At 36.2% G+C, this 14,851-nt stretch overlaps 1 protein-coding gene and 1 long non-coding RNA gene across 3 annotated transcripts; one reads left to right on the forward strand and one right to left on the reverse strand.

Moving 5' to 3' along the window:
• The first annotated feature begins 2,672 nt into the window (after window positions 1-2,672).
• LOC149892698 (uncharacterized) lies at window positions 2,673-6,737 on the forward strand. Its single transcript, XR_016450173.1, has 2 exons — window positions 2,673-2,769; window positions 3,576-6,737. It is a non-coding gene; the product is annotated as an uncharacterized LOC149892698 (long non-coding RNA).
• Window positions 3,416-10,703, reverse strand: LOC149892699 (uncharacterized). 2 transcript variants are annotated; one of them, XM_090080109.1, is made up of 5 exons: window positions 10,631-10,703; window positions 4,557-7,376; window positions 4,258-4,323; window positions 3,942-3,998; window positions 3,416-3,783 (listed from the first exon to the last, which is right to left on the reverse strand). In XM_090080109.1, the coding sequence occupies exons 2-5, from the start codon at window positions 7,345-7,347 to the stop codon at window positions 3,464-3,466; spliced, it is 3,234 nt and encodes a 1,077-aa protein (XP_089936235.1). In that variant the 5' UTR covers window positions 7,348-7,376; window positions 10,631-10,703; the 3' UTR covers window positions 3,416-3,463. The 2 variants fall into 2 exon arrangements, with proteins under 2 accessions (XP_089936235.1, XP_089936236.1); XM_090080110.1 differs by lacking the exon at window positions 10,631-10,703 and having other exon boundaries at window positions 4,557-8,250.
• Window positions 10,704-14,851: the final 4,148 nt, after the last annotated feature.

The following is a 14,851-nucleotide window of genomic DNA, read 5'->3' on the forward strand; positions in this document are numbered from 1 at the left end:
TATGTTAGAGAGTAAAAGTGCATAAAAAGCCTCGCTACTTTGTTTAAGGTAGTTTTTGAATAGTTTTTCAAAGAAAGCTTAGCGTAGTTTTCCTCTTTAAAGTTTGGCTTATGTAGCTTGACATCACAAAACACAAAACACTAAAAGGAAAGGTAATATAAAAGTTAATCGTAAAATAAAATGTAGGTGAAATAAATGTTAGGCTGCATAAAAGAAAAAAAAATCGTAACATAATAATCTTCTATATATGTTTGGATTGAATTAAATGAATTCCTTTGCGTAAATATAAGCAAACTAGTGAGAAAAAGTGCATAAAGAGCCTCGCTACTTTGCTGCAGAAGTAGTGGATGACTATATGCAATTTTTTAAAATCGTGTGCTATCTCTATCGATTAAGGTAGTTTTCGAAAGTTTTTTCAAAGTAAAAATAGTGTAGTTTTCCTCTTTTAAATCTAGCTTTTGTCTAGGGTAGTTTATGAATAGATTTTCAAAGAAAGGTTAGCGTAGCATTCCACTTTTAAGTTTAGCTTAAGTTGCTTGGCATCACAAAACTCAAAACTCAAAAAGAAAAGATAAAATATATGATAAACCTAAAACATAATATAGATGAAACTAAAGTTAGGCTGCATAAAAAACCAACAACATAATAATCTACTAGGCATGTTTAAATTGAATTAAATAAAATCCTTTGCGCAAATGTAGGTATGTTAGAGAGTAAAAGTGCATGAAAAGCCATCGCTACTTTGTTAAAGGTAGTTTTTGAATAGTTTTTCAAAGCAAGTTTAGCGTAGTTTTCCTCTTTTATGTTTAGACTATGTAGCTTGACATCACAGAACACAAAGCTCAAAAAGGCAAGATAAAATATAAGTTAATCGTAAAATATAGATGTAACAAAGTTTAGACTGCATAAAAAACCAACAACATAATAATCTACTAGGCATGTTTAAGTTGAATTAAATAATGTCCTTTGCGCAAATATAGGAAAGTTAGAGTAAAAATCCATAAAAAGCCTCGATACTTTGCTGAAGAAGAAGATGACTATATGCAACTTTTTAAAATTGTGAGCTATCTATATCGATTTAGGTCCTTTTTGAGTACTTTTTCAAAGAAAAGTTAGCGCAGTTTTCCCCTTTTAAGATTAGATTATGAAGCTTGACATAACAAAACACAAAACTAACAAAGGCAAGATAAAATATAAGGTAAACGCAATATAATGTATAGATGAAACTAAAGTTAGGCTGCATAAAACAAACGGGTAACAATACTCTTCTATGTATGTTTACATTGAGTTAAATAAAATCCTTTGCGCAAATATAGGTATGTTAGAGAATAAAAGTGCATAAAAAGCCTCAGTACTTTGCTGTAGAAGAAGTGGATGAGTAGATACAATTTTTTAAATTTGTGTGCTATCTCTATCGAATAAGTTAGTTTTCGAGAGTTTTTTCAAAGCAAAATTAGCGTAGTGTTCCTCTTTTAAATCTAGATTATCTCAAAAATAGATTTCGAATAGTTTTTCAAAGAAAGGTTAGCGCAGCTTTCCTCTTTTAACATTAGCTTATGTAGCTTGACATCACAGAACACAAAAAGATAAAATAAAATATAAGACAAACGTAAAATGAAAAATAGATGTAGCTAAAGTTAGGCTGCATAAAAAACCAACAACATAATAATCTACTAGGCATGTTTAAATTGAATTAAATAAAATCCTTTGCGCAAAAATAGGTATGTTAGAGAGTAAAAGCGCATAAAAAGCCTCGCTACTTTGTTAAAGGTAGTTTTTGAATAGTTTTTCAAAGACAGGTTAGCGTAAATTTCCTCTTTAAAGTTTAGCTTATGTAGCTTGACATCACAAAATATAAAACTCAAAAAGACAAGATAAAATATAAGATAAACGCAAAATAAAATATAGATGAAACTAAAGTTAGGCTGCATACAAAACCAACAACATAATATTCTACTAGTTATGTTTAAATTGAATTAAATAAAATCCTTTACGCAAATATAGGTAAGTTAGAGAGTAAAAGTGCATAAAAAGCTTTACTTTGCTGAAGAAGAAGATGAATAGATGCAACTTTTTAAATTCGTGAGCTATCTCTATCGGTGTAAGGTAGTTTTTGAACAATTTTTCAAAGAAAAGTTAGCCTAGTTTTCTTCTTTTAAGTTTAAATTATGTAGCTTGACATCACAAAATACAAAACTCAAAAAGACAAGATAAAATATAAGATAAACGCAAAATAAAATATAGATGAAACTAAAGTTAGGCTGCATACAAAACCAACAACATAATATTCTACTAGAAAAGTTAGCCTAGTTTCCTTCTTTTAAGTTTAGATTATGTAGCTTGACATCACAAAACACAAAAAGGCAAGATAAAATACAAGGTAAACGTAAAATAAAATAGAAGTCAAACAAAAGTTAGGTTGCATAAATACAAAAACTGCATTGCCAAAAATAGAATTTGTTGTCTAGAAAGACCTTTTAAACTTTGTTTCTTTCGTTTTTTGACTTAGTGAATCGCGATCTGGTTTTTCTTAGGCGCGCTTGTTTCTTAGTTGTTTTTTTTGTAAAGAAACTTTATTCAGACGTTTTTTTTTACGCAACTCCTTTAACATTATTTTTAACAAAGTATTCTTTTATACGTGTTTACATTGAAATAAAACCCTTTGCGTAAATAGAGATAAATTAGAGAGCAAAAGTACATAAAAAGCCTCGCTACTTTGCAGAAGAAGAATTGGATGGCAAGATTCGTGTGCTTTCTCTTTCGTTTAAGGTACTTCTTGAATATTTTTTCAAAGAAAAGTTAGCGTAGTTTTCCCCTTTTAAGTTTAGCTTACGCAGCTTGACATCACAAAACGCAAAAACCAATAAGGCATGATAAAATACAAGATAAACGTAAAATAAAATAGAAGTGAAACAAAAGTTAGACTGCATAAAAACAAAAAAAAAAAAAAAAACATAATATACTTCTATGTATGTTTACATTGATCTAAACAAAATCCTTTGTGTAAAGATATGAAAAAATAGAGAGTAAGAGTTCATAAAAAAGCCTCGCTATTTTGCTGAAGAAGAAATGGATGTCTAGATCTTTTAAAATAAGGAACTTTTTGATTTCTTTTTCCGAAAAATGGTTGGAGCAGTTTTCCTTTTTTAAATTTCACTTATGCAGTTTAACATCACAGGAAATATTATTTTGCTTTTTAACAAACTCTTAAAAACATCAGAAGTAATTCTAAATGCAACTCTATTAAAAGTTTTCACAGAATAACAAAACGACTTCTTTTTTTTTTTTTAAAGATAAAAAAAAGTTTGAACTATCTTTAAATAAGAAATGTGAGAACAGTTTAACAGAACTTCTTGTTTATTATGTCTTTAGCGAAACAGATAAAAATATTTGCAAAAGCATAGATAAAACAAACTACACAAAAGGCCCATCTTTATTGCCAAACTGAACAAACTTATCTAAACTACATAAATGGTTTCACGATATTGCCATATTGAACAAACTTTTCTAAACTACCCTCTTTTTGAATTTTTAGCTTCATGTTTTTAATTTTGTCTTTAATATGGCTTTGGTAGGAGTACTTTTGCAAGACATGAATGAGCTTGTCACTGCTATGATTTGCCAAGATGCCAAGGTAATCTTTGTACGAGCAACTTGAGCTTACATCTGTAAACACGTCTTGCAAGATGTATGCCAACACCAAAGCTGCACATCGTGGAAAACTTCTGGTGTTGAACCATTCGTTGTGGCCAGGGCAAGCATTCAGCTCTTCAACTATTTCATCTAAAATTTTACAAACTCAAGTCATAACACAAAGTGATTAAATCAAATATTCATTTGGTTCTGAAGTAAGACAAGATTTATTCTGTTTTTTTATTTATTTTTTTTTTGTTGACCTTATTGTTTGCACTGATAGCAATAACTGGTTTTTGAAAGATTACCTAAATGGCATTGGCTAACTTCTGCTTTGTTTTCCTTTGTTCTTGGCTGAGTTGATCCTGAAATAAAATAAAACCATGTTCATTTTTCTAATTCATAAAAACCATCAACAGTTTCTAAGTGTTAGAGATGATAACAAGCTGTGCATGATTTCTAACGGTGATGTTTCTAACTTCATCATTAGAAATCGGGTAGACACAACTTTCTAAAAGTGCACTTAGCAATGATGGCTAGTTTTTGTTAACAGTTAACCATCTGAAATTGTGCAAGAAGAGGTTTGTGTTTATATATCTTTGTATAAATTAGGTTTTACATTACCGATGAGTTCTTGAGTGAAAGATGGCATTTCCAACTTGATTTTTTTTCTTCTTGGATCTTTTACTTCTAAAACATAATCAGTTTTAGTATCATTCACTTGTATAAACATTTAAGCAATCACAGAATTAGTCCTGCAACAAATACATACACACTTCTGTGTTGTTTTTTTGTTTTGTTTTGTTTTTTTTACAGCTCTAACAATAACAATAGGGCAAGGAGTTGATTTGGGCATTTTCATTTTTTGAAAGCGTGTTGAGATTTGCATAAAAATCAAAAATCAAAAATCAAAAAGAATTTACCTCTGGATGTAGAGGCAAGACTTTGGCTAAATAGGCTACCAACAGATTGAACAGCATAAGGTGAGAGCTGCTTTGCAAGAACAGTACCAGCCTGTTGGACAGGAACAGCTGAAACTGGATCAGATGAAAGAAACAAACTGGGTTTGGCCAATGTTTGCTGAAAAGCAACAAGGCTAGGAGTCAGAGGAACAGAAAAGACCTCTTTTGAAGGACAGAAAGCGACTTGCTGAGAAGGAGAAGCAGAAACAGGTTTGGCAACCACTTGCTCATTAAAGTAAACTGGAGAAAGTTTTGCATGGTGTTCAATAAAATCCGGTTCATCAGGAAATAATGTTAATGCAAGAGGAGAACAAGCTGTGCCAACAGGAACAGCTAGAGTCTGATCTACATCCATACAAACAGCTTGTTCGTTAGGAACTAGTTGTGCAAGAGCAGGGGATAGTTCAAGAACTGGACCAGCGATTGTTTGTTCAGATGGAACAGACGAAACAGGAGTTGAGGTAGGTTCACACAAGAAATCTACGGCATGGTCGTTGCTATCCTCTAAAGGAACATTGTTTTCTACAGCTGGAGAAAACGGAACCACTGTGGTACAGCTGAAAGTAGCAGCACATTCTTCAGAGTCAGAACCGGAGTCTAAATCTTCCTCAAAGATGTCCTCAACCTCATGAAAACCGTACTCCTCTGCATTAGTTTGGAGCCAGTCCATCACATCCTTCTCCTTCTTTGGTGGTCTCTCAGACTTTTCAACAGTCAAAGACTCTATGACTCCGAAGGACTGTCCGATGCCCAGGGCAAAGCGCAACTCCTCTGCAGCGTTCCACTGGGACACATAAAAGCTATCCATTGTGTTCCTGCTGTGCTTCATGTAGAGTGTAGCAAACCGCTCGCGATCTTCTTTGCTGTTGTTGGCAAAGTAAGTGGCTATCGAACCGCGAATGCAAGTGGGAGTAAGACGCTTCATGGGAATGTTTACTTGGCTTTTTCTGAAGCAGGACGTCAGGCAAGAGGAGATAGCAGAGGAACCCATCTGGTAAACAGGCACTCTAGTTGCACCGAGTGTCACACATTCGTCTTTGTTGGGTCTCATCGATGGAAAAAGGGGCCTGTAGCAGTCGCTCAACTCCAAAACAGTCTTGGTGTCTGCAGCCATGTAGTGAGAGTCGTTGACAAGAAGGTCTCTGTATCTCAGCAAATAAATATCGATCAACACTTTCAAGTCGTTCGGCACTAGAATGTTTTTGGCTCCGTACTTGTATGCTGTTTTGTAGCGCTCTTGCACAATGCAATATCCACACTCACTCTTCTCAGCAGCCATGTAGTCTCTAATGTTTAAAAGAGCAATGTTAGATTTTCTTAAACTGTTAATTACAGTGACAGAGAGCAGAAGATGGTTTCGTAGAGACACAGCATTGTCTCTAGTCGGTGTAAGAGACGGCTTTCTAATCGATTCCACTAACTGTCTTACGTATGCAGACTTGCCATATTCGTTCAGCAAACTGACATTGATGATGTTGATGCATTTTTTGCTTTTCACAAGGCTCCTCCTCAAAGAACGAAAGGGCCTCAGCACTTTTTGTAACTCCTCCACCTTGCAGCGCAAACGTCGGATGGCCTCATGAGAAAGTCCGAAATAGACATTCCTGGCTTCACTGAAACGAAACAGGAGACAAAGGTAGACAAGGCGGTTGTACAACGTGTGACAAGACATGGCTTTTGTTTGGTCAAGTTCACTCAGCTTGGAATTGAGCTGAATGTTTTTAAAGTGCATGGAAAAGTATCTATCCTCCAAAACGTTGGAATTGGTGAGAGCGTTCGGGTGCAGCGTCAGCGTGCTGTCACAACATGTCAATATTTCAACAACTGCATTTTTGTAGATCTTTGCTTGTGACAAAGTGTTGTTGTTGGCTACCACAAGCCACTTTTCAAAATCTCTGAAGAGCTCATCTGCTGACTGGTAATAAAAGTGAAAAGCATCTTTGTCCAGCTGAAACAAGAGTCTCTTATCTTCTGTCAAGACGGAGGAGTTGGAAACCAAGTGCTTTAAGGAATTAAAATCAGAGTCTAGGACGGATTCGGTGTTCAGCTCTTTGTTTTCTACAGAGGTGCAGTGGTTTGCAGAAGGAGCCTCGGACGAACCAGCAACTGATGAGGGCAAGCTTAAAAGAGGATCAGAGGAAAGAACCGGAGAAGAAAAAGAGGAGGAAGGCCCAGGAGCAGAGGATGCAGAGCCTGATGCAGACGCTTGTTCAGCTACTGGCTTAATACCAAAGAAGGCAGGTCGAATAAATTGAGGGACATAGAGCTTGTCGTTGTCGTATCGCTTTGCCTCTGCAATCTTTTGTTTGATCGTCTTGGAATCGTAGAAATGAGTCTCTTTCAAGTGTATGTCCAGTCGGTCGTAATACTTCCAACATTGCAAACAGGGGTAAGGTTTTGGACAGCCGGACTTGCGTTCGAGACGAGCATGCTGAAACTTCCTGACCATTGCAGAGTAAAAGATGGAAGCTTCATCCAAAGTCCAAGAATGATCTTTTTTAGTCAAGTGTCTTTTAATGCTTGTGGAGGAATGTTTGCACAAAGGCATCGGACAGCTAACAGCGTACCTCTTCTTGGTACCATAGAAAGGTACAACCCTGTTTACGGAGCCACACGCTGCAACTAATGCGGCCCTGACTTTGTTTTTGAGCTTTAAGTCTCTCTGTTCTTGTGACTGCCTTCTTTTCTTTTTTTTCGCTTTAGAGTTCGGAGAAGGGGCAACAACAGTGTTGTTTTCTTGTGAAGAAGACATGTTCAGGTGTTTGTTTGCAACGGTTTATGCTAAAAAAAAGAAGACAGTTAGTGAGAGTGTTTTTCTTCTGCCTGCATCCTGGAATCCTGGAATGTTTACAACTGCAGGGAAGAGCTGTGTTTTTTCGAATCCTCTGCAAAAGAGAAAAAAGAAAGAAAAGAGAGCAACAAGAAGAAACAAAGTTTCCACTAGCAAATGAAAAAGAATGAGAGCAACTAGCATTACATGCATGGTGGCAGCAGTGATTGCTATTATGAGAAGGAGAATGAGAAAAAAAAAAAAAAAAAAGAAACAAATAAATAAAGAGATGGAGTTTGAGAGGATCTCGCAACCATATGACTCAAAGAAAGAAACTGTGTTGAAAAAAGGCAAGAGAGGGCAAATAGAACTTGCTAACAAGGACAAATGACAGACATAACTACAACAGTAACAACTCTCATTGCAAGCATAATAACAACAGCATCAGCATCACTGACTCAGAGAGTGTTGACATAACAAAAAAGAAAACAAAAGTACAAGCCAAGTGGGGGAACATTAACAAACACTCATTGCAACTATAACAACAACAACAACAACAGCAACAGCATCACTGACTCAGAGGGTATTGATAAAAAAAAACAAGCAAAACAAAAACAAACAAAAAAACAAATAAAAAAACAAAACAAGCAAATTGGGTGAACAGTAACAACTCTCATTGCAAGCATAATAACAACAACAGCATCAGCATCAGCATCACTGACTCAGAGAGTGTTGACAAAATAAAATAGACAATAAGCAAGCAAAGTGGGTGAACAGTAACAACTCTCACTGCAAGCATAATAACAACAACAGCATCAGCATCAGCATCACTGACTCAGAGAGTGTTGATAAAATAAAACAGATTATAAACAAACAAAGTGGGTGAACAGTAACAGCTCTCATTGAAAGCATAATAACAACAACAGCATCACTAACTCAGAGGATATATAAAAAAACAAACAAACAAACAAACAAAACAAAAACAAAAAAAAAACAAGCAAAGTGGCTGAACAGTAACAGCTATCATTGCAAGTAAAATAACAACAACAGCATCAGCAACATCATCACTGACTCAGAGAGTGGTGATAAAATAAAAACAGATTAAAAAACAAGCAAAGTGGCTAAACAGTAACAACTATAAATACAAGTAAAATGACAAAAGCAGCAACAGCATCACTAACTCGCAGGGTGTTGATAAAAAAAAAAGCAACAAACAAATAAAGCAAGCAAAGTGGGTGAACATTAACACTCATTGCAACTATAATAACACCAACAGCAACAGCATCAGTGACTCAAAGGGTGTTGATAAACAAAAACAAAGGCACAAACAAAACAAGCAGAGTGGGTGAACATTAACAACACTTATTGCAAGCATAATAACAACAACAGCATCAGCATCACTGACTCAGAGAGTGTTGATAAAATAAAATAGATTATAAACATGCCAAGTTTGTGAACATTAACAAACACTCATTGCAACTATAACAACGACTACAGCAACAGCATCACTTACTCAGAGAGTGTTGAGAAAAAAAACAACAAAAAAAACAAAAACAAAACAAAACAGAAAACAGAAGTACAAGCCAAGGGGGGGAACATTAACAAACACTCATTGCAACTATAACAACAACAACAGCAACAGCATCACTTACTCAGAGGATATTGATAAAAAAAACAAACAAACAAACAAACAAAACAAGCAAAGTGGCTGAACAGTAACAGCTATCATTGCAAGTAAAATAACAACAACAGCATCAGCAACATCATCACTGACTCAGAGAGTGGTGATAAATAAAACAGATTAAAAAACAAGCAAAGTGGCTGAACAGTAACAACTATAAATACAAGTAAAATGACAAAAGCAGCAACAGCATCACTAACTCGCAGGGTGTTGATAAAAAAAAAAAGCAACAAACAAACAAAGCAAGCAAAGTGGGTGAACATTAACACTCATTGCAACTATAATAACACCAACAGCAACAGCATCAGTGACTCAAAGGGTGTTGATAAACAAAAACAAAAGCACAAACAAAACAAGCAAAGTGGGTGAACATTAGCAACACTTATTGCAAGCACAATAACAACAACAGCATCAGCATCACTGACTCAGAGAGTGTTGATAAAACAAAATAGATTATAAACAAGCCAAGTTGGTGAACATTAACAAACACTCATTGCAACTGTAATAAGAACAACAGCAACAGCATCACTGACACAAAGGGTGTTGATAAACAAAAACAAAAACACAAGCAAAGTGGGTGAACATTAACAACACTCATTGCAACTATAACAACAACAACAGCAACAGCATCACTGGCTCAAAGGGTGTTGATAAAATAAAGAAATAAAAACAAAACAAGCAAAGTGGGTGAACAGTAACAACTCCCATTGCAAGCATAATAACGACAACAGCAACAGCAACACCATCACTGACTCAGAGAGTGTTGATAAAATAAAATAGATTATAAACAAGCCAAGTTGGTGAACATTAACAAACACTCATTGCAACTATAACAACGACTACAGCAACAGCATCACTTACTCAGAGAGTGTTGAGAAAAAAAAAACAAAAACAAAAAAAAAACAAAACAAAACAGAAAACAAAAGTACAAGCCAAGTGGGGGAACATTAACAAACACTCATTGCAACTGTAACAACAACAACAGCAACAGCATCACTTACTCAGAGAGTGTTTATAAATAAAACAAAAAAACAAAAACAAGAAACAAAAATACAAGCCAAGTGGGTGATTACTAACAGCGCTAACAGCAGCAACAACAGTGTCTTTAGAAACAACAAACAAGTACAACAGCAACAACTGCTTTTACAGAGTATAACAATAACAACAACATGGCACTAACAACAACAAAAGGGTTGGAATAAAAACCTGTAGGCAAAAGGAGAGCTGCATTCAGACAAGATCGATTACAAAGAGGCTCTTCTTTAGGACAGAGGAGAAACTGCTTTTGAGGGACAGAGGGACTTTTGTTGTTGTGGTTGTTGTTGTTGTTGTGCAGAAACCAACAAACTTTTATTGAACCGAATATAACCGAATATAACCGAAAGTCTTGTTTGCTTCTGTTTTGTGCCATCAAGAAGGGAAAACAAAACATCACAAAACAAACGAAGCAAACGAAACAAACAAACAAACAAACGAAACGAAACAAACAAACAAAAAAAAAAAAATTAAAAAAATTAACAAACAAACAAACAAACAAACAAGCAAACAAACAAAAACAAATAAGAAAAACAGAAAACGCAGTACCGAAACCTCGCCATTTTTTATCCTTCCTCAAGCTTTCTCTGGGCGCCAAAGACCGAGAAAGTTGAGCAAACGTGACGTTGAGGGGGGGGAGGGGGGTACTTAAGGACAGCAGACCGACCAATGGCACGCTTAGGAGAGACCCACGTGAATGCTACATTTTCTTTCTATGTACGCTGAATCCGCTCAAAGTCTGGAATTTCCAGCATTCACGTGTCATCACTCCAGCCACCAGATTGGCCCACACTTTGCACACTTTCAAGACTAGAAACTCACTTGTGCTCAATTTGAGCAAAAAAAAAAAAAAACTAAGTCTCGCATGGCGACAACTTTTCCAAAAGCAAACAAAGGCAAACGAAGGCAAACGAAGAAAAAACAAAAACAAATAAACAAAAACAAAACCGAATAGGGAGAGAGAGAGTGAGTCGACTCATTTCTTTCGACTGCCTTAAACGAGAAGTCTAAAACGTTTAAAAGTTGAAAACTAAGTTTTTTAAATGAACTGCACCGAAAAAACTTTTACGACAGTTTAGCTGGTTAAAAACGCAGAGGAAAATATTTTATAAAATTTAAGCGTTCTAAAGATGTCCATTTTTGTTTTTGTTTTTTTTATTTTGGTTTGTTTCTGGCTTGTTTCTTTCTTTAAATTCTAGCGATCGAGCATATTTGAACGGTTTCATCAACCTGTCGGCGCACGTGCTCGAGAGCTAGAACTTTGATTGCTTTTGTTGTTGAGAATTGAGAATGTCCGAGCAGGTTTTTTTATCGATTTCATCGCTTGTGGCGAGGCAAAAATCAAAACGCTTTTTGGACGAAAGAAAAGAGATTAAAAGGAAAAAAGAGAAGAAAAAAAAAACAAAAAAATAGGTTATGTGTTATGAACATTTATTTTCTCACGCGATGACGTCTAGTTTTGTTAGAGTAATTAAAATATGGTATCAAGTTTGTAATTTCTATCTTATTTTTAGTTACGGATAATTGCCAATTATGTCACGTTTAGTATACACAACGCTGTTTCTTAATAGCAATATGATACAAACAAGTTATAAAAAAAAAGCGTTCGCTCGATCTTCCTTAGTCAGTTGAACAAAAAGAAATTTCACAACATATGATTGATTTGGTTGTCCTAGCAAGCTGTTTTAGCAAACGACTAGAGGTTGCAACTGTTGTTCATTGAAAACGAAAAATCTAGCGTCAGCAAGAAATTTTTGAATACATAATGTACACAAAAGTGGCACTTACAAATGAAAATGTAAAAAAAAACTGTTTACCTTGATGCCAGACTCGCAGAGATGTTGTCGCTCGTTGCTATCGACTGCGAACAGCTTTGTTGTTTTTCGAAGTGCCTCTTCATTCTACTTATAGCCGAAGTTTTGGCTTCGAAAAAAATACGAACGTCGTTAAGCTCAACGAGCTGCTTTAATTGTTGTTCGTGCGAAAACGAAATGCTTAAAACGGATAAAAGTGTTGGCGTAATTACACTTTTCGACCGCGATGCAGTTTGTCAACTCTAGCGTACTTTTTTGGCTCGTGGAGCAAAAGCCTCATGATAATAGCAAAGGCTTAAAATGTCTTAACATGTCAGCAAAGGCTTAATATGCTTAATAAACTGTGGTTAAGCTTTTGCGGTGCAGTTCATTTACAACTTAATTTGCAACTTGCTGGCACAAGCAAACGTTTATGACTTCTCGTTTAAGACAGTTGAGCGAAATCAGTCGACTCACTCATTCTCCCTTTTCTGTTTGTTTTTGTTTTGTTTTTTGTTTTTGTTTTTGTTTTTGTTTGTTTTTTTTTTTCTTTGTTTGTCTTTTGTTTAAAATGTAAAAAACTCGAAAGGAAAGTTGTTGCTTTGTTTGCTTATTGAAAGTTTTCGCCAGTTGCAAGACTTAGTTTTGTTTTTGTTTACTTATAAAATATCGAGGAAAATATTTGAGGACATCGCATTCTAATGGTGCCTTTATAACAACATCTAACGATTTAACGTTTAATGTTGTGCTCAAAAAAAAAATTCCTTTTATATCTCTCAATGGTCTCCAACGATAAAACTGCCGACCAATCGCAACGATTAAACAGCCAACCAATGGCAGCTCAATGGTCTCCAAACAAGAGACTGCCGACCAATGGCAGCTCAGTGGTTTGAGAAGTGAGATCATTCGATTTCCTTTTATTATCTCCAGTTTGAACTAGTGCTTGGCTTGTGGTGCAGAAACTAAAACTTCCCGTTTTTGTATTTTGTTTTGAATTTCTTTGCTTTGAGCTTTTTAATCGATCGATAGCTTTAGGAGAAAAGAAGAAACCCCTCTGACGAAGTCTTGGCTTTTTTAAAAACGCTCAAATTTTGGCAAACAAATCTCATACGAAACGCTACTTTGATGTCAAGCTTTCGTTACTCCCTACTCCCTTCTAGCGGAGGGCGGCAAAAGGTGTTGCATCCTAGAGCTAAAAGTGAGGAGGGAAGCAAGTTTTTTTTTCGTTTTGTTTGCTTTTTTATGTTTTTTTGTTTTTTGAGGGGGGAGAGTTAGAGGGTAAGGGGGTTAGGATTAGAGGGGGTTGGGGTTACGGTTTGGAAACCTGGGGACGAGGATATCAAGCAGGAGTTTAGTGTTAAGGTTAAAGGGCCCACGAGGGGCGTCCTTCAATTGTAAAATGCCTTTAGACGCACGTGTCTAGTCGTCTCGTTGCATCGACCTAGAGGAGTTTTCTGATAGATCTTGCGCTTTGGGCTCAGTTAATCGGTCTGTATCCATTGTAAACACGGTGTCTGCCGTTAGAAAATCGTTAACCAGGCGTTTGTGAGCTTTAACAACCATCCCTTTGAGTTTAAAACGAACGTTTCTTCAAAAGCCACTCGAGATGGAGGTACTCACGGAGGTTTGTTACGGTAACAACCCTGTGGTTTGCCATCTTCTTTCTTTCCGCAGCGTCGCAAACGCATCGGCCGGTCTCTTAGGTGACGAAAAAACGTCTGATCTCTCGACTGGAATGCTTAACGTACTAAGATTAGTAGAGTTAGTACTAAGAGTTGCATCTGGCCGCCGTAATTTTCTTCGATGATGTCTTGAAAATTTCGTGACGTCGTTTTTCAAACCTCTAGGGTCGATTTTAACCTTCGACCTTAAAGTCGATTTTAGCCTTCGGTGTGGCTCTGTACAACTTTTGCGGTGAAAAAGCTTGCGCGGAGTCTACAGTTGTATTTAGCCGACAGACGCTGGCAACGCAGAAACAGAATGACTCTTGGGCGGCGCAAACCGAGCGTTCAGCAAATTTCTAGCATTTTACGTCAAAGCGGACAATCTGCACGACAAATAAAGCTAACTTTCTCGTTGCAACAGTTAGTCACTGGATCGTTGGACGAGTGTGTACAGCTGTTTTGCGTCGAAAGCGACCGGTGGTCGGATGCGACTCTTCTTTTCATTCGAAAATCAGAACCTGGCCATCAGTCGTGTATCACCATCGAATGCTTAATGTAGTGATTTCTCGAAACGACAAAAGCTTGTAAAACAAACAGCTTCGCTGTACTGTTGCCTAATATGTTAACGGATGGCCAGGAACAACCTTGGTCTGTAATGAATGAGTTCGTTTTTCCATTCGAGGCACTAATTACTGCAGTTTTAAAAGTCACCTAAAGTATAAGCTCATCTCTCCATTCAAGAAAAACAAGCATCAGAGTTTCGGAAAGTTTGCATGCACGACACCACCATCGATGATACTTAAACAAACAGAAAATGAATTGCAAAACAGAACCACTGAATTGCAAAACATAACAACGGACAGCTTGTAAAATGCATGGTGATGAGCTTCTTCAATCCAATCAAGGAACCAAGCATCACAGTTTCGGCAATGGTGCATGTGCAAATCAGCAAACTGTGATACTTAATCAAACAACTTCACTGTTTTGCTTAGTTTAAGAACGGATGGCTAAGAACAACCTCGTTAGTGAGTATGAAGTCATCTCTTCATTCCAGGAATTAATAATAATCAGAGTTTTAGAAGTCTCTTACGTGCGATACTACTATCAACGGTACTTAATCAAACAGCCTCTCAGAATGGCCTAGTTTGAGAACGGAAGGCTAGGAACAACCTTAGTAGTGAGTCATCAGTTCAACTTTTCATTCAAGGAATTAAGCATCTAAAATCTGAAAAATAAAAAGAAGAGCTCTTTGTTAGAAGTTCTTATTTTTATTTTTCCTCAACTTCTATTTCTTTTCTTTTTTTACTTTTTTT

This window comes from Hydra viridissima, unplaced genomic scaffold, assembly GCF_058129835.1.
Source record: "Hydra viridissima isolate aposymbiotic clone 2 unplaced genomic scaffold, HvirCarnegie_v1 scaffold_2, whole genome shotgun sequence".
Taxonomy (NCBI): Eukaryota; Metazoa; Cnidaria; class Hydrozoa; order Anthoathecata; family Hydridae; genus Hydra; species Hydra viridissima.